This window comes from Colossoma macropomum, unplaced genomic scaffold (assembly GCF_904425465.1).
Source record: "Colossoma macropomum unplaced genomic scaffold, Colossoma_macropomum, whole genome shotgun sequence".
Taxonomy (NCBI): domain Eukaryota; kingdom Metazoa; phylum Chordata; class Actinopteri; order Characiformes; family Serrasalmidae; genus Colossoma; species Colossoma macropomum.
The window spans coordinates 9,725,050-9,746,095 of record NW_023494802.1 but is presented as its reverse complement, the minus strand read 5'-3'; the positions used below and the strand labels follow the sequence as shown (position 1 = coordinate 9,746,095).

Here is a 21,046-nt window from a genome sequence, read left to right as displayed (position 1 = left end):
GGGTACAAAGAAGTCTGCCTCTTTGGCTGCACACGGTCTGAGGTTTAGATTTCAGATAGATTTCAGATAATTCAAGGCTGCAGACGGTGTGCAGATCAAACTGAAACAAAGGACCGGGAGAGAAGAAATATTATTATCAGAGGCTCGTCAGATATGAGTAATACTGTGTGTTGCGCAGGGCTCGCGTATGTGCAGCAGCTGAAGCCTCGAGCACAGGAGAAACGACACCACCGCGGCATGGGCCCTTGGGGGTTAATGGTGAGACAATAGCCTGGCTGCTATTCGAAAGGTAAACGGCGTCAAGGAGAGATTTTGCTGGATTTGACTCAATCTCGGTGTGACCTTCGCAGTCACACTTTCTCTTTATTGTAATCTCAGCACAAAGAGGCAGCGGCGAGTGGTGGGAGTGGGCTGCCTGACAGACAGTCTGAAGGCTAAACAAAGGCACAGCCTGGCCGATGCACATGGCCGATAGCAGAAACACACTTCAATTAAAGCCTGCCCTCCTCCTCAAAGACAAATCAAATCAGGCAGAGCAGTGGCGGGAAAAGGCAAGAGGAGGAGAGAGCGAAACAGGGAGGGAGAGAGAGAGAGAGATAGAGAGAGGGAGAGAGAGTAAGAGAGGGAGAGAGAGAGAGAGCGCAGGCCTGATTGCTCCCTGTGTACGGGAACTGCACACTCCATGCCTTTCATGAGTCATCTGAAGCCGTAACATCTTTTGCCCTTTGCCTCTGCCTCCTCCTGCCTGCCTTCATGTCTGCTGGAGAAAGAAAAGGGTTTTGTGTGGATCCTTAAGAGAATATTCCTCTGTTCTGTAGAGCACGACTTTCACTGAGCTGAAATAACACTCCTCCCTGTAACTGTCTTCTTTTTCCTGACATGTTTGTCCTGACGGTACACTTTTAGCCTCTATATTTTAGAAATTCTTTCTATAGAAGTGGAAGCAAATGTACTCTTCTCCCAACACTAATCTATCGATTGTGACTGGGCGTTTTAGACTGCTCCTTTGAACTTTAGTTCCCCCACTGCACAGCATTGTTTCTCTCACCTGTTCTTTTCCCTCTTATTTTGGCTAAGAGGGTGGACGTACATCAACACATAGGGCTAAGCAGCGGCAGCAGGTCAGTGAAAGGGAAGTGCAGTTGTATAGAAGGACCAGTAGGTGGTCTGGGGAGTGGGCTTGGGCTGGAAAAAGTCATTCTTGTTCATTTCCTATTCTTTTTGGCTGAGAGGGTGGATGTGCATCAACCCATATGGCAGCCCGCACGGCTGATCAGCAGAGGCAGGACAGTGAAAGTGAAGTGCAGATTACAAGGTAAGACCAGTCAGTGGGGTCTGGGCATGGGATCAGACTGAAAAATTTTAAATCCTTTCTCTTGGTAACTTCTTTCCTTCTCATTTTGGCAGAAAGGGTGGACTTGCATCAGCCTACATGGCTGACCAGCAGTGGCAGGACAGTGAATGTGAAGTGCAATTTCACAGCAAGACCAGTTGGTGGTTTGGAGCATGGACCCGGGCTGAAAAAATGTCAAAATCGGTTGCATTGTTTCTCTTGCTTGCTCATTTCCTTTTCCTTTTGGCTGAGAAGGTGGACTTGCATCAACCCATATGGCTGCCTGCATGGCTGACCACCAGTGGCAGGAGTGAAAGTGAAGTGCAGTTTCACATAGAGACCAGTAGGTGGTTCTAGGCATGGGCTCGGACTCAAAAAAAAAAAATTCGAAATTGGTTTCACGCAAGGGCACCCCAGTCATTTTGCAGCGCTGAATGGTGGAATTCACAGGATAATTCCAGCATTAATTGATTCTGGGCCCTGAAATAAACAGGCTGGCAGATTGCACAAAGGCAGAGGCAGAGGCCCAGGGAGAGAGGAGGGGTCGCTGAGACAGGCCTCTTTGATGGAGGAGATTCGGCTGTGTCAGTGATAGGGAGTGCAGGTCTTTGCTAGTCTGCGCTCTGTCTCTCTCTCTCTCAACCCTACTCTCTCACCCTATCAGCCCATAGGGACACTCTTCAATGAGGCTCAATGACAGTGCAGGAGATTCACATCTCACTCTGCCTCATGATCCCCCAAAACGAGCCTGTCTCACAGGGATTAGAGCTGGAGTCGGCCTCCAGAAGCTTCTGCCTGAATTAGACCCACTTTTTAAGTAATTGGCAGCCTGAAGATAGAATGTACAGAGAAAAGAGAATGGATTTGCCTTTCTGCCCGAATGAAGTGAAGTCCACTTTGTTTGCATTTGCATACTTAATATAACGAGAGCAACTGTAATTTTAACTGTTTGCCCAATCTTACACAGTCTTTATAGACACATACTTCAGAGGACTCTGTTATCTTCCATGGGGAAATCAGACTAGTCTGAATAAAGTTGCTACAATAACTCAGTTTTCTTTTTTTATCCTTTGCACTATGTGAAAATGCCAGCTGCCCTTTACATTGAGTAAATATTTCATGATGAATGGACTAATAGTAATTTTGAAAAGCAAACCTCTCAAGTTTGAGTCACATTAACAGAAGCTAAGACCTTTTTTCTTCTTCTTTTTCTTCTTCAGCAGTGATATGTGCCATTTTTAAAATAAGCCCCTACACACTTGCACTTTTACTTGGAAATTTAAGAGTGATTAAATGGGAAGGGGTAAAGTGTGAGCACAAGCCAGACTTGAAATCCCAATAAAGTTGATGCGGCAGTTTACCTGCACAAGACCTGTTCCCAGGAAATTACTGCGAGAGCTCATGTGTGAACAAAAGCTGATACATTATTGGAAAGTGAAGTGACAATTAGATACCTGGTTTCTGCAACACTTTTGTTTGTACAATTGAGTTTTTAGGCTTAGCTATGTGAGTGAAAACACCACAGAGTATATTTTGTACATGATTCTAGAGCAGGGGTGTCCAGTCTTATCCGCAAAGGGCTGATGTGGCTACAGGTTTTCACTCCAAACAAGCTGGAGCACACCTGACTCCACTTGTTTAATCAGCTGGTCTTCAAACATTTCATCAGGTGACCTCCTGCTTCATTGGTGTGAAAACCTGCAGCCACACCGGCCTTTTGCGGATAAGATTGGACACCTCTGTTCTAGAGTGTGCTGCTAAAAATGCTTTCGTGCATGGCCCCTACTGCGCAACATCATGCAGCATGGCTGGCCAAGCAAAATGCTTTTATGCTTTAGTTTTCACAGTTAAGTTTTCAGTTTTTGCTGTAGGAATTAGTTGCAAAAGCAAATTCATAAGTGAAGGAGCTGTTGTCTATTCATGTTAATCACATCCTGTTTAAGACTTTTATGGCATGTGAATGTGTGCAACCCAATGAAATACCATTTAATGACAGTAAATAATCTCTATAATGTTGTGGGTTTTGACTGTGAAAAGGACTGTACTGTGTCCCAGCACCTGCCTTTGCACTATGCGAGGTTTTAGCAGTTCTGCCCTGGTAAAAAAGCTTGTTCTGTATGTGTTAAGCGGAGGCATTGCTCCGGGCCGGTTGGTGGATGGTGAGGCATTGGGAAGGGGAGGTAGGAGAGGCTTCCTGCTGTAGGGATGATGAAGAGGACTCCAAGCGTGGACGTGAGAGGGCACGTTGGAGGAGAGCGCCGCAGGACACTGGGAAGTGAACCCGGCCGCTCCCTGTGGAGCAGCAGAGAGAGGGAGCGCATGGCTGACGTTTACAAATGAGCCACTCTATCGCAGCATGGGGGAATAGAGTACCCTATTGTGTCCCCACTGAAGAACCACTCAGTCTATACTCCCCTAAAGAAGAGTGGATGGAAAGGGATATATGTCGGTGCTGTGGCACCACCAGCAAAGGGCATCGCTCTCGGTACCGTTCTCATTTCTTCCAAATGTAGGCTACTCTGCTTGAGCCGATTCATTACGCAGACCCTGTTTGCAGTAGCTTGGACATCGCAACAGCTACTTTTTCTTAACCTATATTTTGCAGCCTTTGATTAAGTAGCACTTCATTTTTTTAAGCCCAAAAGATCCATGGTGTTCTTTTTCAGCTTCCAGCTCTAAACCTTTTAACCTCTCTTTTCCATATTTGCAAAGAATTTAGCAAGTTTGTTTAATGCATTTTATGCATGAATTGTTTGTTAAAGTTGTAGAAGTAAGCACATGGAAAAAGTTTCTCTAGTCTGCCACATTTGATTGTGTTTCACCTTCCAGCAGTAACCACATTCTTAAAAATTAAGGTGTCAGAAAGGGTTCTTTGGAGTAAAACCATAAGAGAACCGCTTTTGTTTGCAAAAGAACCTTTCAGTGGATGGTACTTTCAAGGAACGTTTGTGTAAATAAGCTGTTGTTATGAAGAACCTTTTTAAAATGTAAAGGCATAATTCACAATTTTATATCATTGTCGTCCATCGGTGTTCTCCCACTATAGTACCCAGCATGCATGCACAAATACATGCACAAATACATCAGACAACCACTGGGAATCTTCTGCCACAGCTGCATTTGCCAGCTAATAAAAACAATAATAATAATAATGATTCATAGAGCCGACCCTTAAGTGTATGCCTTAAATACCTTTCAGTTTTTCAAAAGTCCCTCCCACCTTCAAGATACTTCATCAGAAGGGGGTTCTTTAGTCTTTAAAACAGAAGATCTTACTCTATACACTATTGCACTGCCTTTGTATGATGCAAGTAGGCATGTTTACAACAGATGATGGTTACTTTTTTCATTGGGCTATAGTGTCCTTTTTAAAGCTTTTCTCCTAGGACCAAAACTCAAGCCAAGAACTGTTTAGGAAACTTGTATGCCACTCACACACAAAGCACACAAACGTATTGAATAGGAATAAAGGAATGGTGGTAGTGGCGGCAGCTGACCATCAACCTCTCCCATGTCTAAATCATGTCTTCTCAAAGGACGGTTAATTTGTATCCCAGACAGCAAGCCTGGCACCAGCCGCAAAACAATCTTGCTAAGTGCCAACACTCCCTCTCTCTCTTCTCCCTCTCTTTCCCAGGACACCATGCCTCCCTTTGCATCCTCTTCTCTTGCATCTCCCTGTTGCAGCACTTAGAGAGCACAGGCCGTGGAAACAAAAGGCCAGACAGGCTGGCTGGTATGCTGTTGGGGGGGGGTTTCGAGAGCTGAAAGAGTGAGCATGCCTCTAGAGAAATGCTGCGAGACTTTGAGAGATGACCAGCATGCAAAGCAGCAGGCCTTAGCCAAGAACTGACCACCAGCTGGAAAACATCTAAGCTATTCGAGATCGATTCGGAATTGATCCTGGCCCTACTGTATATATAATGTAGGCCGTCGGCCCATCCCAGCCGCTCGATTCTGGGAAAGAGAACCGAGCCACATGTGCTTTAAATGCGGAGAGAGGTAGAGGGCAAACTGCCTCAGGTGGGTTTTAAAAGCAAGGAGGAGGGCCCTCCTGTGCTCCGGAGGTGAATTCCATTCGCCATCGTTTTCCAGGGCAGATGCTGACGGGGTACGCTCCATCCCACAAATGGGCGACACGTCCCGGTGCTTTCTGTTTAGTCGGCAGGTTACTGGCCAAAACCTTTTGGAAGGGTTGTGAGGCGCAGAGCATCATGGGTATTAAAATGCGGTGGCCGGGTGCTCGCAGAGGGGCTGTAAAGCAGAGCCTGTGGCGAAGGGCTGTCCCGGAACGCTCGGTGCATGGATTAATGGGCAAGGCGGTGGAAAAGGAGAGCTTTTTAACCCTGCTCAGGGACTCGTAGAGCAGCGCCATGCCATGCCAGCAGATGCCAAGTGCAGCTGTCAGAAGGCAGAGTGCCTTTGTTGTCTCTGCTCTCTCTGACTTCTCTCTTGCACCTGTACTGAGGCCTCTTGTCTGTTCAGCTTACCTTGCAGGCCACAACTTTAATTCCTACACTGCTCGCCAAGTTTTTGCTTTGAATGTTTTAATAAATTATCATGTTTTCTTTTTTCTTTTGCAATAACTTCACATATTTTGTAGAAAACCATTTAGATCTTGCCATTTTTCTTTGCTGCAACTTCACAAATAAAGGAACAACTGCCAAAAGTACTACACTGAGAATAATGCAATGCCCATGCATTGTAATCTCACCACTCATCATCACTTAAGCTCTTCAGGTTCTGGCTTTAGGGCATCAGCGGTAATCCTTAGGGGCATAGCTAGAACTTTTAGAATAGGGTTGCCAGGTAAGACCCAGAGATTTTATTGGGGTGGCATGGCAAAATATAAATAAATAAACACATAATAAAAAAATAAAATATATTATTCTATTAAACTCACAAATCTGTCCATCATTTCCTCATGGATAAAAGTAAAGTTCCTCATGGATAAAGAAAGTAAATTTAAAGTAATTTAAATGCATCACTTTTTTTTCTGTGCACAAAATTAACTTTAAGAAAAACATTTCATATAGACAGGCCATAGAAGTTATTCATCAAGGTTGCATTGACTACAGATTATATGTGTATTGATTATAAAACAAACCAGACAGCACTGTATAGCGTAAACTGTGTGTATTAAGATGTAAAAAGAGATGAGTTACCATGATAAATATTAATAGCTGACTAATCTTTGATTACCATTGAAAAACCTACTACATCCAATGCACATTCACTCACCTGTCTGCTGAGCAGATCACAGCAAGACAGTTAATTATTAAATGCAGTATCATCAGACTCTCATAACTGATTGGTAACTACCTTGATGGCTGATTTTCACCATGAAGCATAATTGATGCCTTATTAATGCTAACTGACTGATGACGGCTGACTGTCTCACTTTCCATAATTGGGGTGGCCAAAAAGGCCTCATTCTAGGGTGGCACTGGCCACCTCTTGCCACCCATCGGCTATGCCTCTGCCATACAGAACAAAAATATATGTATGTATATTTTTTCGTGTCTCAGCGTATGTGATGTCTCAGCATCAAAATTCCAAATGAAAAAAAAAAGTTCATATATTTCATCATATGCAAAATTTGTGCCATGTTTTGCATCAAGTCTATTTAAATGACAATGAAATAGTAATTTAAGTTATCAGACATCAAGGGACTTATTATGTTATTTATTACCTTCTTACGAGTCCAACTTGGTAATCAAGGTTAGCACTTAATTTATTATACTTTTAAAAAAGATTGTATCATTTGGCACTCTCTTTTAAATCAACACTGTTTAATCTGTGCATGTCAATAACTAAAATAACTTTCATAACAAAAATTACAGAAACCAAGGTTCAAGTCCCCCTTATATGGTGTCAGTTTGTAATATGTACATATGTGTCAGAAATATATTTAAATATATTTCAGAATACATAAAAATATATTTTTTGAATACTATTAACATATATTTAGAAAACTATATGTAAATACATTTCCTTTGCATATAGGTCAAGAAAGCATAATTGGCTATGCTCTCTCTGGGTGGATATGATGGCCCTCTTTGTTCCCTATCATGATGCTACCCAATGCAGGCATCTCTGGGCTGCAGAATTGGCAGTTAGTGTTCTTCTCCAAGCATGTTGAAGCTGTCCACTAATCTTGCATTCGATGCTGTGATGTGAAAAGTTGTTGCCTTCAGGCTCCCAGCTTAGCATTGTGTGATGCAAGAGACGAGCTGGCTCTGACTAAATTGCAGATATTTTTTCTAACAAGCTAACCTGCAATTGAAAATCGAACATTATTCTGAAAATTTCAAAATAAACTGTAAAAAAGTGTTTCTGAACTTTTGACGAGCAGTGCACCACTGGAAAAATCCTCTTTTCCTTACATTTTCAGGCAGTAATGATTGTTTCCAAGAATTTGAGAATTTAAATTTAACTCAAGTGGAAATAAAAAAAAAGATACATCTACATTTTCATAGCTCTTTGAATATACTGTCTGGATGTTTGGTTGGATTTTCAGCAGCAGAACTTTTTAAATGATGTGAAATGAAGATGAAAGAAATCTTGAATGAGATGAATGAAATTTTAAACGAGAAAGGAAAGTTATTACTCCGCTTCGGCATTGGAAAACAGCTTTAGATGTACCGTATCCGTTTCATTTCCACATCTTGCGAAGCAAACCGGACGTGCTCATTTTTAATGAGCTGTGCCAGGGGCAGGAGGCTTTGTGGCTTATTCTGAAGATTGTAAAGCCCTTGACCTTTACCGATTCTCCTGTCTCTCACCTCTATCTCTCAGCCTCTCTGTCTTTCTCTCATTTATCCTCTCATCTCTCCATCCTCCCTCATACTTCCTCACCGTACCCTCCCTGCGATTTCTCTCTCTTATGCCTAATTGCGTTTCTATTTGCCCTGAGGGATGCCTGGGTAGCGCAGTCCTCTCCCCTGTCCCCTCCTCCCTCAAATCCATTTGCACCCTGTCCCAGCCAGGTCGGTTTCATGGGCTGCCCTGGAGGAAATATCGGATGACCCCTCTTTCCAGCGAAAAAAGCAAAGGGATCCTGGGGAGCGCAGCCGACGGGGAGGCTTTTCTTCTCTCTTTTCCCCTCGTATCCATCTTCCGTCGGCCCCTCCTGCCCACACTTCCTGCTCTCAAGTACAGGGCAAGGTCACAATCATATATGGCACGTGCTGACAGCGGTCCAGACAATGCAATATCCACATAGATACACATCATACCAATTCCCCTGCCCTATTTTTTGTAGGCCTATGGAATTTCCTTTTTTTCCCTCCCCCCCAAAACAATATATATAAAAAGTAAACAAGCATCCTTTTTGTGCTGGGATCTATTTTCAAGTGCATTTATCTTATGGTTTAAAAAGCCCTCTCTACCCCACTTTATGACTGCAGCGGATCTGGGTCTTATTGGTATCTTTCGAACATAGTAGAGAGCATGAAAGTGGGTTTTAGCACAGCTCTTTCTGGAGCACAGACTTCCACTGATGTCTCCGAGACTGAAGTGAAGTGCAGTGTGGGTTGAAAGAATGAGGTTGACATATATGCTACCCATGAAACTGCACGCTGTGAATGATGAAACCATTTGATCATTTTTTAAATGTCACTTCTCATTTGCCGCTACCTAGAAAAAAAGGGAAAAGGTGTTTAGATTTTCATATTAAACAATCCAAAAGTGCTGCATCAGACATAGCAGGGCATTAGTATTCAAATGGAGAGGTTCATTTCCCCAAGGATTTTTCACCCAGCTTTTTCGCACGCGACGGCTCTCGGGAGGGGTTAGTCATTATGGATGGTGTTTAGAGACAGGTGTCTGATGCCTGCTGAGATAATGCCAAAAAAGATGCCTATCTCTTCGTTTAATGGAGCAGCTACAGTTGTTTCAACTGATCAGCTCCGTCACTCCAGACGGCGAGTTTTGATCCTCTTAACGCGCCTCTTCGCGGGCATCAATCAAACTTTCAAAAGAGACAACAAGCAGACATGCGGCGGGTCAGCTCAGGACACGCACGTGCCTCCGCTGGAACGCACCCTCTGCCAATCCAGCCTGTGACTTATGTGCAGCGAGGAGTGATGGAACGCGCCTCTCGCATCCAGTCAGCCTGCCCGATCTGAAAGCAGACGAAGATCGGGTTAAACCTCACGTTGTCGTTGTGTCGGTTTCCGCTTTCGAGAAGTGAAAGGGGGGGGGCAATGTGTTGGTGTCTTCTTTCATTTTAAATTGCCATACGTTTCCTCCCAGACACACATTTCTCCAAAAACCTACCCACTTTGCTGCTGCCATGAGTGACAGTTTGAGTGAAAAGTGAGAAGGTAATATTGTTGGCCAGCGTCCTATCAGCGGCGTCTCTGAAAGCGTAACGAAGGCGCGCCTTTTCAGGGCCTTTCATTTTAGCATTTAGAAAATGACATGTCAAAATGACACCTCACACGAGGGGGAGAAAAGGCAGAGGAGGGAGAGAAAGAGCTGTTTGATGTGTGCTAGATCTCCTTGTAGAAGTGACACCATTTAGCATATTAAGAGCGTTTTAAACAGGTGCAGGTAGAGCCGGTGCTTAGTAATCAGCTTTTCTGATGTAAGCCCCTGATACATGGATTTTACAGACTCCCCAATGTCAAAGTCTTCATTTCCTTTTGCGCTATTGCTAAGAATAGGAGTTCGAGATAATACCGCACACACCCGGGAAGCTCAGTGGCGGTTTGTTCCTGTTTTAAGAAGGTGATTTACATCCTTTGAATCACAATTTATCCTGTACCGCACTTCAGGCATTAATACAGCGCGCTAGTAGCGGCTGTGGTAATGTACTTAATAATCAGGATCGCTATTGTACGGCTGCCTGAAACGTCCGCAGCTAAACCTGAATGGAGTAGCCAGTCGACAATGAAAGAGAGAGAGAGGGAGAGAGAGAGGGAGAGTGTTCGGACTGTTTAATGTGCTACGTTTCTCCAGAGTGGCTGAGCAGCAGGAAGAGGCAGGCAGTAAGGTCAGCAGATAGAGTTCAGAGACAGTTGACAGCTGCTGGCCTTTGATGCAACCATCAACGAACAGTTGCGCCGCTCTCAACAACTGTGCCCAATCAACCTGAAAGTGCGCTAGCCCCCAACCCCTCCCCCCCGTTATAACACCAAACAAACTTTGTCTCTTGCAGCTGTTTAATGGCGCTACGTCTGTTTTTGTTTGTTTTCTCGCTGTAAGGTTATTGCACCTTTATGGTTGATCAGGGGGTTGGAATAATCCTCGACATCTGTTCCGAAAGGGGGTTAGTCGGGCGCGGCTGGGCTGGGCTTTTATTTACTGGACCGGGCCTCAACCCTCATCCCTCAGCACTGAGGTCAACGCGTTGACTTTTAATGCGAGAGCAATGGAGAAGTGGGGTCTCTAATGGGCCTCAAGGTCACAGAAGGAGGTTTGCCCCGGGCTTTCTCTCTCTCGCTCTCTCTCATTCGCCACACACAGGGGGCCCCAGCAACAGGGCCCATTAGCGCTGTTCATGAGCAGAATCCCTCCTCTTTATTCACTTTTCTGCATATATTAAAGGTTTCTGGATTTGTTTTTTCGACTGACAAGTTTGCTAATGAATAAAGTGTCTTATCTAAAAGGACTACGCGCATCACACGTTCTGCCATTTCGGTTCCTCCTCATTTACCTCGTTTAGATAGATCGTCCCCTTCATCTCTGTACTGTTGTATAAGTGATTAAGTTGGGCAAGTTATGTTTTACCAAAGCTTTTTTCTTTGTTTCTCCTCAGTTTAGTCATTACAAGTTCCATCCGCTAGCTACGTCTCCCCATTACAAGCTGAGAGGGTGAAGGCTAGCATGTGCTTCCTTAAGCCACCACATTTTCGAACTGATGCTAAGATGACTGTTGCTATGTCATTGGACAGCTCAAGATGCTTGGAGAATGCTAACAGCCAATTCTGTTACGTCAGCTAATAGATGCCCACATTGGCTTCACACTGAGTGAGAGCTATGCTTCTAGACCAGACATGTCAAACTAGCGACCTTCCAAGCCAAAGTGCTATGGAGATTAGCATTTACCTTCTGAATTCCATTCATGAAAGCCTTGCTAATTGGTGTGTTTAATGAGGCAGGGTGCTAAAATATGCAGTGTTTGGCCCACAAGGGCTGGAGCCTGACACATGTGTCTTAGACTTTTGCCCACTGGATGGCCATGGCACCTCTGGGGATACATTTTTTCAGGCTGGGTGGGAGACACTTTTCAGCTACCAGTGATGTTGTGTGTATGTGTCAAGTGTATAAGAAAACCCAAAAGATCTGCTTTATATTTTGGACTTAAGCATTATCGGAAGTTGATTGGTTATGTCTGCAAACATTCAGAACGGGTTTTTCCTAATAATAATAAATAATCAGCAGCTTGTATTAGTCCATATTCAACGCCATATAATGCCATATTTCAATAAAACCACCCTAAAGTAATATTTCAGTTTGCAGAAAAACTTTTAGGACCATGAAATTCTGTGCTTTAAGCCTACTGTGACTGGATACCAGAAGACCCGAGCTAGACACTGCTCCACACTCAATATCAATGGTAGGATTATGCGCCAGACTTGGGGTCTGAGTTTAGTGCAGTTTTACATTTGAAAATAGGTGGAGAATCTTATTTATGACCTAAAAAAGAGTGCATGTTGCATAAAAACCAAGCTCTAGGAAGTAAACACAGGCCTGCCAGTTACATGCTAATATCTGTGTCTCGTCCAAGCCGGGGGGCCTGTGAGTCTGGCTGACAGGCCTTTTAATAGTAGTGGAAACTTTGCTGTGTTACATGTTTTTCTGCTAAAAATGAACATTATGTTGATCAAACTATAACATTCTAGTATCACCAAAGCTAAATTTTCACCTTCAGATTGAGTGATCATAATACATCAATGCATAATACATCAACGCATTTTCACAGTAATGAGTCTCTTACAACAACACAGGTTAACTGTCAAGGCACAAAGATAGCATTTGAGCCAAAAATCTGAATTGGGCAATAAACAAGAAGGCTTGTAATGTAGACTAAGTCTGTGGAGTATCCCCCTCATCCTCTTTGGCAGGACAGAGTGCGTGTATCTGGTGATAGAGAGAGTGGCAGGCCCTCTAATTCTCCATGGCAGGCTTCCTCATTCTTATTTTACCATCTCATGGTATCATTTATCCCTCCAGTCATGGTGGCAGCAGAGCAAGTGTTAATCAGGGTGCTACCATCTCTCAGCCAGCACCTGCAGGCCAGCAAGCCGCAGTGCCAGTCCCAGCCCTTCTCACACTGGCATGGCAGGCTTGGCACCTTCAAACTCCTGAAGCTTCCCTGCAGGACGTTCTGGTGCCCAGTATGCCAGGATGAAGCAGTTAACGCCCGTTAGTGTTGGTGCCAGTGCCGTTCATCTTTTGGTTACTTGAAATGGAGTATGTTTGGTATTATTAATAATGATTTTTATTGTTAAATGAGATCAATAAGCTTAAAATCTTGGCTGCCTCGCATAAGCCGAGCGTATTGACTGCGCTGTAATTGATTTAGATTACTCGAGTAAACTGCCCGGCTGAATATGCGAGAAAACAAATGTATCGACTGACGGAGTTTCAAATTAAGACATCAGAGGTGCTTAATTATTTAAGTGGATTATTTAAGTGAATCAGGAGATATTGAAAAACCTCACAGAGTAATTGTATGCAAACTGCTCAGAAACTTTTTTGTCTCGCTGCGTGACGACACTGCTGCTTTTAGCCATACACTTCATTTTTTTCAAGACTTGTCTGTTTTGCATTAGACTGACAGAAGCTCAGAAACTCCTTCGTGCAAAGAGATCAGAACAGGATGAACTTTTCCCCTCATACTGTCAACAGCTTATTAGCTGTCACGGTAGCAAAAAATGCAGTCAGTTTCACTCCCATTCAGTTTGTCAGAAGCTGCACAGTTTCTGTCAGACATTCAGATCTAGAGTGAAGCAATTTAAGTCATAAGGATCTTGTTTTTCTTTTGTTTATTCCACTCATCATAACATCTTAATTCCCACAGTATAAGGCATTAGAATGGTGAATAATCTGATTCCTGTTGATAGCATCAATCATTCTTGTTGCTTTCTCTTCCGTCTTTGTTTGAGCAAATGACAAATGCCCTGGGTGAGAAATGAATGGTTGCCTGTCACAGGTAATCATGAGGTTGTCTTTCAGCCCCCAGCCTGCCTTTATTTCCCATGATTAGCTTTGTGGGGGAATAATAGGATACAGTTCACTCTTGCTCTTGTCCTTTTTGTTCTGTGACAGCTGTGACGGCATTCATGCTGTAAATGGCATCATGTTTATTGTGTAGCTTATAAACTCAATTATTTTAATGTATTAAACTATGACCTGTCAGTTTGGAACTATGTAAATAAAGCAAAGTTGAATGGAATCATTATTCTGTTTAGGGATGCACTGATTCTGCTTTTTTCTGTCAGTACTGACTCTGATATCTGAATGCAGGGCCTATACTGACTACTGAACAAATATAAAAAAACAAATATACATCATACACAGTTGCATGCAAAATTTTAAGCACACTTATTCAAATGACATATTTTGTTGATTTTTGAAGTCCAAAGAAGTGAACACTTCTAATGTTAGTGCACAGATATGTTATATTGGATTTACTTAATAATACAAAAAAGAATGTAGTAAATGTGGGATGCCCAAAAGTCTGAACATCCTTCCGGTTTAAAGTCTTAGACCTTTACAGGCCTTAACTTACTCATTAGGCTGTGTCCTGGTTTGACAGGTCAGTAATTGTCATTGGGAATTGTCAGCTGATAACAGTTCCAGAGCACAATAAATTCTCTTTAAACCTTGTACTAACCATGGGCTCCTCGAAAGAGGTGCTTGGAGGAAGTGAAAACGTAGCTTAGTGATGTCTACAGGAAGGCTTAAAAAATTTCAACTGTCTGGCGTGATTAAAAATGGCAGTTAAGGGGAACCTAAGCAAGATCTGGATAGAACGCTTAGAACAGCTCATATGCTGGCCAGAAAGGCAAAGCAAAACCCCCATATGACAGCAAAGGACGTGCAAGAAGGTTTATGTGACACAGGAGCGGTGAAACATTGCATGGGTAGAATGGGTTCCACTAAATATCAGCAAATTCTGGGGACAAATCTGACACAGTCAGTCAAAAAGCATACCTCAAAATCCACCATGAATGACTTCATGAAACATAAGTTGAAGCTTTTGGAATGACCCTCACAGTCCCTTGAAAATCTGTGGGTAAATCTTGTAAACATGCTGTGCATGAAAGACGGCCCAAGAATTTCACAGAACTAGAAGCATTCTGCAAGAAAGAGTGGGCAAATATTGCTAAAGCAAGAATAGGAGGATTACTAGCTGGCTACAAAAAGACTTTACAAACTGTGATATCTGCCAAAGGGGGTGTTACTGACTACAGTAGGGTGGCCAACCCTGTTCTTTATGCATGCCACAATAACTCATTTTTCTATTTTTCTATTTAATCCAATTTAATTATGTAACTGTGCATTAACATTTGCAGAAAATGCTATTTTTTAACAGAGGTTGTGTTTGCTCCTTTTTTTACTTTACTTTTTCTTACTTTAAAATTCAACAAAATATGTCCTTTGACCAAGGGTGGCCAAACTTTTGCACACAACTGTATACTACATACAGTAGCAACTAATGTAGCATAGAACAGATCAGGGGTGTCTGATGTCTCAGTATGTGCTAATGTGCTAGTATAGGCTAACAAATTTGTATATGAATGAAAACACAGACTTTCCCCTGCTTCAAGCTTTAGCTCTGCCATAGACGCTTTTTCTTGCATCTGAGTCGCCAGAACGTAACTGGAGCACCATTTAAGGTGGAACGGGAGAATTCAAGCAAGAAGCTGGCAAAAGAGAAACTGACTTCAGCTTTGTGACTTTTTAGTGTTTGATAGTTTCTCACTGCAGATTAAACATATCAGGAAACAAGCTGGAGTGCTTATAAATGCAAATACGTCTATTCGTCTCTAAATTATCAATGTTCGTCTTAAATCTTTGTCTTTGCCTTTTTGTCAGCTAGGTGAGATTGTTGTCTGTGTTGCTGTGTGACCATGGCATTCATACGTTCATTTTACAGATGTACAAGTTTTGTAAATTATATTGTAAGATACTTTTTTTTTACAGTTTTAGACTACTGACCATGCCACATCTGACCGACATCTGATCTGTTGATAAGGTCATTATCTATGCCTATATCGATTCAGTAGGTCAGATTGCTGACTCACTAGTTTTGTACATACTTTCAGTTCAGAACAGCATCATATTGATCATCTGTACCAAGATATTTCCTATAAGATCAGCAACAGCAAGAACAGCAAACACCAGTCTGTGCCTGTCGTTTCTGAGAAATTTTTATCTCTGTAGTCAGCAGCTGTTCTTTTGATGGTGGCGGCTTGATGGTTGATGCAATATCTTGTTTCATGTCAGCTTATTTGCTTGATTCCCTGAATAAGTATCTCATAAATATCCTCATTTCAGTTTTTAATCCACAAGTTGAACTTTGTCTTTGTTAAAAAATAACTGCTTAAAAGACTGTCTTTCTCTCCTCTGTCTTGCAGGAAATTGCAGCTTACTTGATAACGTTCGAAAAGCATGAAGAATGGTTAACGACATCCCCTAAAACAAGGTAAGACAGTTACAGAAGATTTTCTCTCTGAGGCTTCGGAGTTTGAATTTCCATCATCACGTCTGGTGGCCCAAATTAGGCTATTAGCTGGAGTTCCTCCTAATCACCCACTTGAGAATCTCCCTCATCTTAAAAGTTGGGTGTTTGATATTGGTGGCCATTCACGGCAGTTTCAAATGCTTTACTCCTTTTAGGAGCGAGTGCTGACAGGTAATGGAATATTAATGTGGGCTAATAACTCCAAATAGCCTATTAGCAAAGCTCTTAGCACACGGCTCTGCTCTCATCCCCTGTGCGAACGCCATGCTAATGTGTTCATATCTAACGGCAAATTAACCGCTTGTTAATAGATGAAAGTGTGAGACAAGAGCTGTCCAGGTTTTTAGACATGAGGAAATATAGATGTGTGTGCGTGAGACTGTGTGTGTGAGTGTTAAAAGAAGCTATGAGGAGGAAACTGTGTGTGTGAGTGTTAGCTGTGTAAAATAATCAACTTATTGATCTGCAGATTAACCTGATTTGCCATTGAAAAGTGTAGGTGTATGACTCCTATTACTCATTCTGGTCTGTGATCTTTGGCTTTTCAGTAGCGCTCGATTCAGAAGCAGCTTTTGTGAGAGCAGAGTTATGTCCTGTGTTTCTATACACCCTCCTTTATATGACACATTATACCTCAACATAGTACATTAAGGAAGCCCATAAAGGATTTCTAATAACAAGGTAAGGGTTCTGGGGTCACCAGAGGTCATACAGGGACAACGAGGGGTGAATTTTTCATAGGAGTGCACTTCCTGTTGATAGCATCAGTCATTCTTGTTGCTTGTGTGTGTGTGTGTGTGTGTGTGTGTGTGTGTGTGTGTGAGCCCTTAGATCTCTAACTAGCAAACAAGCTTGTAAGATAACCAACCTTAGGCTACATCACTACACATATATAACAGATTGAGCAGTTTAGCAGTAGCAAATCAATTGTTATAGTTTTGAAATATACAGTGGTATGCAAATGTTTGGGAACACCTGGTCATAAGACATGCTTTGATGATTTTTAAAGTGAAAACCCTACTAAAAAAACAGCATAGGCCAGCATGGCCTGTAGCCACCAAACCAGCACATGTTGTGTTTTGGATGCTGGTCAATCAGCATGACCATACTGGGTGACCAGCTAAACCAGCACCAGACCATCATTAGACCAGCTAGCTTAGTCTAGTATGGAAATAATGCTTGTCAGTGCAGTTTTTTTTTCAGCAGGGAATAATTAGACATCCTCTACGGAGAACACACTTCTGCACATTTCAATGCGCAATTACTGCTTATTTGATGAAGTTTACATCAAAAAAAAAAAAAACATAATATGTAGCGTGTACAAAGTTATGGCAAATTTTATACATTATGTTATATCTTTTTTCCAATATGTGAAACTAAGTGCAAAAATTACAATAAAAAATTGAACTAGAATTAGCAGAAAAATGCTATATTGTGTGATCCTGTAAAAGATGTGTTAACTTCTTTTCACTTAGAAAATCAACACAGCATGTCATTTGACTGGGGGTGTTCAAACAGACTGTCGAATTGTAATTTTGTTATGTGGAGTTCAAATTAAACTATGATTAAAGATTGTAATTAATTTAAATGCTGCCTATTGCTGAACATATTCTCATTCTTTTTCACTGAAATGTTCAGTAAGACTATGTTTTATTCGGGATAAATCTATTTGGAAGCAGCACATACATACATAAACGCAATATCATTTTATTTACTCAACTTATAATTTCATGTTATTGTATGTTTGTAAAAATGTCAGCGGAATGAACATAGTCTTATTGTTATGTAGAGGAAGCGTGATGCAGTGGCAGCACAGGGCCATAAAAACTTAGATTTGTTTCCTGGAATATTTCAATGGGGGAAAATAAGGTCCTGTGAATATCAGGATGTTTCCTAGACATTTCAGTAAGCATATAAAGGGCGCTGGGAACATAGGGATGACCCTACTTTGGTACAGCTTAGCTTACACCTGTGCTTGAACTCTGTAGAGCGGAGGGATTTGTGGTTATGGTTGTGAGAACGGCTCTGGAACAGACCAGCAGGGGCTCTGAGGTTAAGCAGGCGAAGCTGAAAGCAGTAGCCGTAACATTAGCCGTAGTGTTAGCTTTAGCATGGCACTAGCAGGGCTGATGTTAGCTCAATGACACGCAGTAGGGAGAGGATGTCAGCCTGGCTCCGGTCAGCATTAGCATGGCAGACTTTCTTGTCCTGTCCTGGCCCACAGAGTTCAGCTGTGACTCATGCACACAGCCCTGGGCTGCTTTATGTAATAGCGCTGATTGTGCGCTACATTTTTTTTTCTGACTCTTTTAATTCAGCAAACTGTTCCTCGCGTTCATTTGGTCGCTGTACTCCAGGAGAGGGATAAAAAAAGAGAGCACGGCAGGGTCAGCATGAATACAGCTCACACCAGGAATACAGAAACGCGAGCTCCATTAGCAAGGGAAAAAGAGAAGGAGGTCATTCGAAGGTCGAATAGATGATGACAGAGTTTATTCCTCCTCTCCTGCACCATATTATGTTCTGTGTCTTGTAGGGTAGTATTTTACAGTGCTGTGGGTGTACCGAGCGGGTGGAAGTATGTGCTAGCTTCCTCAGCCTAAGGTTGTGGCCTGCAGACTAGCAGAGCACAGTCAGGCACACAGATACACACACACACTGTCTCTCTCTCTTTCTTTTTCTCTATCTTTCTTGTTCCAGGAGGAAGTCCCGCTTCACTCCCAATTAGCAGCAGCCAGCTTTTACCCTTTAGACAGCTCAGAGCCTTACTGCCTCTGTGCCAAAGCCTAGACTTGCATCCTCGCCTGCCTGCTGCACGCAGGGAGAGGAGGCCGCTACAGATAAAACAAAAGCTGACCAGCAGTCTGAGTGCCTTCTCTTCACACTCTGCATACTCTGTCTCTCTATTTCTCTCTCTTTCTCTCTCTGCCTCTGTTTCTCTCTTTAGACCTCTCTCTCTCCCGGCTGTTATTAACCATCCTCATTCATGTGCAAATGGACTGTGGGTCCTGCAACATCCAGACAATTTCCCCCCGTGCCTCCATGCCTGTAAGGGACATTGATAATGGGCAGACATAAAGAAAGTGCCAATTATAAGACATTTCCTTGCATAATTGCAGAAGATGAGGTACAGAGCGCCCTCTTGGCTTTTTAACATGGCCAAAAAAAGAATGAAATTAGCAAAATCAAGTCTGTTTCTCTTCATTCATTTATTACTGGCCTAGTATTTGATGTCGGACATTATTGCTGGCTGTAGGAGGTGTGAAAAGCGGACCCATTCACACAGTCTATGAGGCGAATTTGACTCTATATAATTAAGCCACATAGTAATGTATAATAGCAGCGTGTCTCTTTGGCCCTGTCTTTGGAGATGGAGTGTTTGTGGGGCTGTGTGGCAGGGCTGGAGGCAGGATGCAGGCCTGTAGTCTAGGGGGAAATGATGGAAAGGTAAAATTTTCCCAATCCCAGCACACCTGATCCAGCTAATGATGCCATAGTCTGCAGGGCAGCAGCATTCCAGCTTGCTTTTTCCCAGTTCACTCTATGAAGTTTTCCAAAGCATCCAGTGAAGCTGAACTCCATTGTTTTCAGTAGAACTGTCAAAGTAAATACGAGAAATTGTTAACGGTACATTTTTTAAAGCCATTAATGCATTTCCCTAGTTTGGCCCTTTAAACTGTCCATAGTAGCACAGGCTGAAGCCCTGACTGAATCGGTTGCAGCCCTGTCATTCAAATACAGCTTTAAAATGGCTTTTAAAGAGATTTCTTGCAGACTACGCATGGAAGAGCTATGGAAAAATCAACAAGCAGCAAACTAATAAAAGCATTGCCAAAGTGGAAAGCTACAGTTACCCTCAAGAGCCTCCATTGTAACAAGAGCTGTATAAATAAGAGAAAGGATTACAATCACACAGAAGTTGGAACCATTGACTGTATATACATACATACCCTATGTGGCCAAAAATATGTGGACACCTGACAATTACACCCACATGAAATGAGCTTGTTGGACATCCCATTTCAAAACCATGGGATGGTTTATGGAGTTTGTCCTCCTTTTGCAGCTGTAACAGCCTCCACTCTTCTGGAAGGGCTTTCTACAAGATTTCGGACTGTGTCTGTGAATTTGTGTCTGTTCAGTCAAAAGAGCATTTGTGAGGTCAGGCACTGATGTTGGATGAGAGGCCTGGCTTGTAGTCAACACACCATTTATTCCAAAGGTGTTCAGTGGTGTTAAGGTCAGGGATCTGTCTAGGCCACTGGAGTTCATTCACGCCAAACTGGTCAAGCTATGTCTTTGTGGACCTTGTTTTTTGCACAGGGGCACAGTCATGCTGGAAACTGTAGCCACAAAGTTCGAAGCTTTGTGTAAAATGTCTTTGTATCCTGTAATACTAACATTACCCTTCACTGGAACTAAGAGGCCCAAACTCTGAAAAACATTCCTAGACCATTATCCCTCCTCCACCAAACTTTACTATTGGCACTGTTCATTCCAGTAGGGAGCATTCTCCTGGCATCTTACAAACTCAGAGTCACCTATATTGCAAGATAGTGAAGCGTAATTCATCACTTTAGGGAAAATGCTTCCACTGCTACAGAGTTCAGTGGTGATGTGCTTTACAGCACTCCAGACGACGCTTGGCATTGCACATAGTAATCTTAGGCTTGTGTGCAGCTGCCCAGCCATAGAAACCCATTTCATGCAGCCCCCAATGCACAGATCTTGTGCTGATGTTGCTTCCAGAGGCAGTTTGGTGCTGATAGTGAGTAGTTGATTTTTATGCACTACACTGCAGTGCACAGTAGTGTGGTCTGAGTTGTTGTTACTCCTTGATGCTTCAATTTCTCAATAATAGCACTTACTGTTTACCAGGGCAGATCTAGCAGGGCAGAAATTTCACAAACTGACTTTTGGCAAAGGTGGAATCCTATGACTCATTGGTTGGAAAACATAGCCACTGCTCTCACTGGATGTTGAGTGAAGAAAATTGGAAACTCTACTGGTGT

General features: G+C 42.7%; 1 protein-coding gene across 1 annotated transcript in view; it reads left to right on the top strand.

The window, feature by feature from the left end:
- camta1a (calmodulin binding transcription activator 1a) overlaps positions 1-21,046 on the top strand; it is a 586,491-nt gene that overhangs the window by 212,284 nt on the left and 353,161 nt on the right. The window contains exon 4 of the mRNA XM_036591027.1: positions 15,928-15,995. Within this exon, the coding sequence (XP_036446920.1) occupies positions 15,928-15,995 (68 nt within the window). The remainder of the gene's footprint in view (positions 1-15,927; positions 15,996-21,046) is intronic.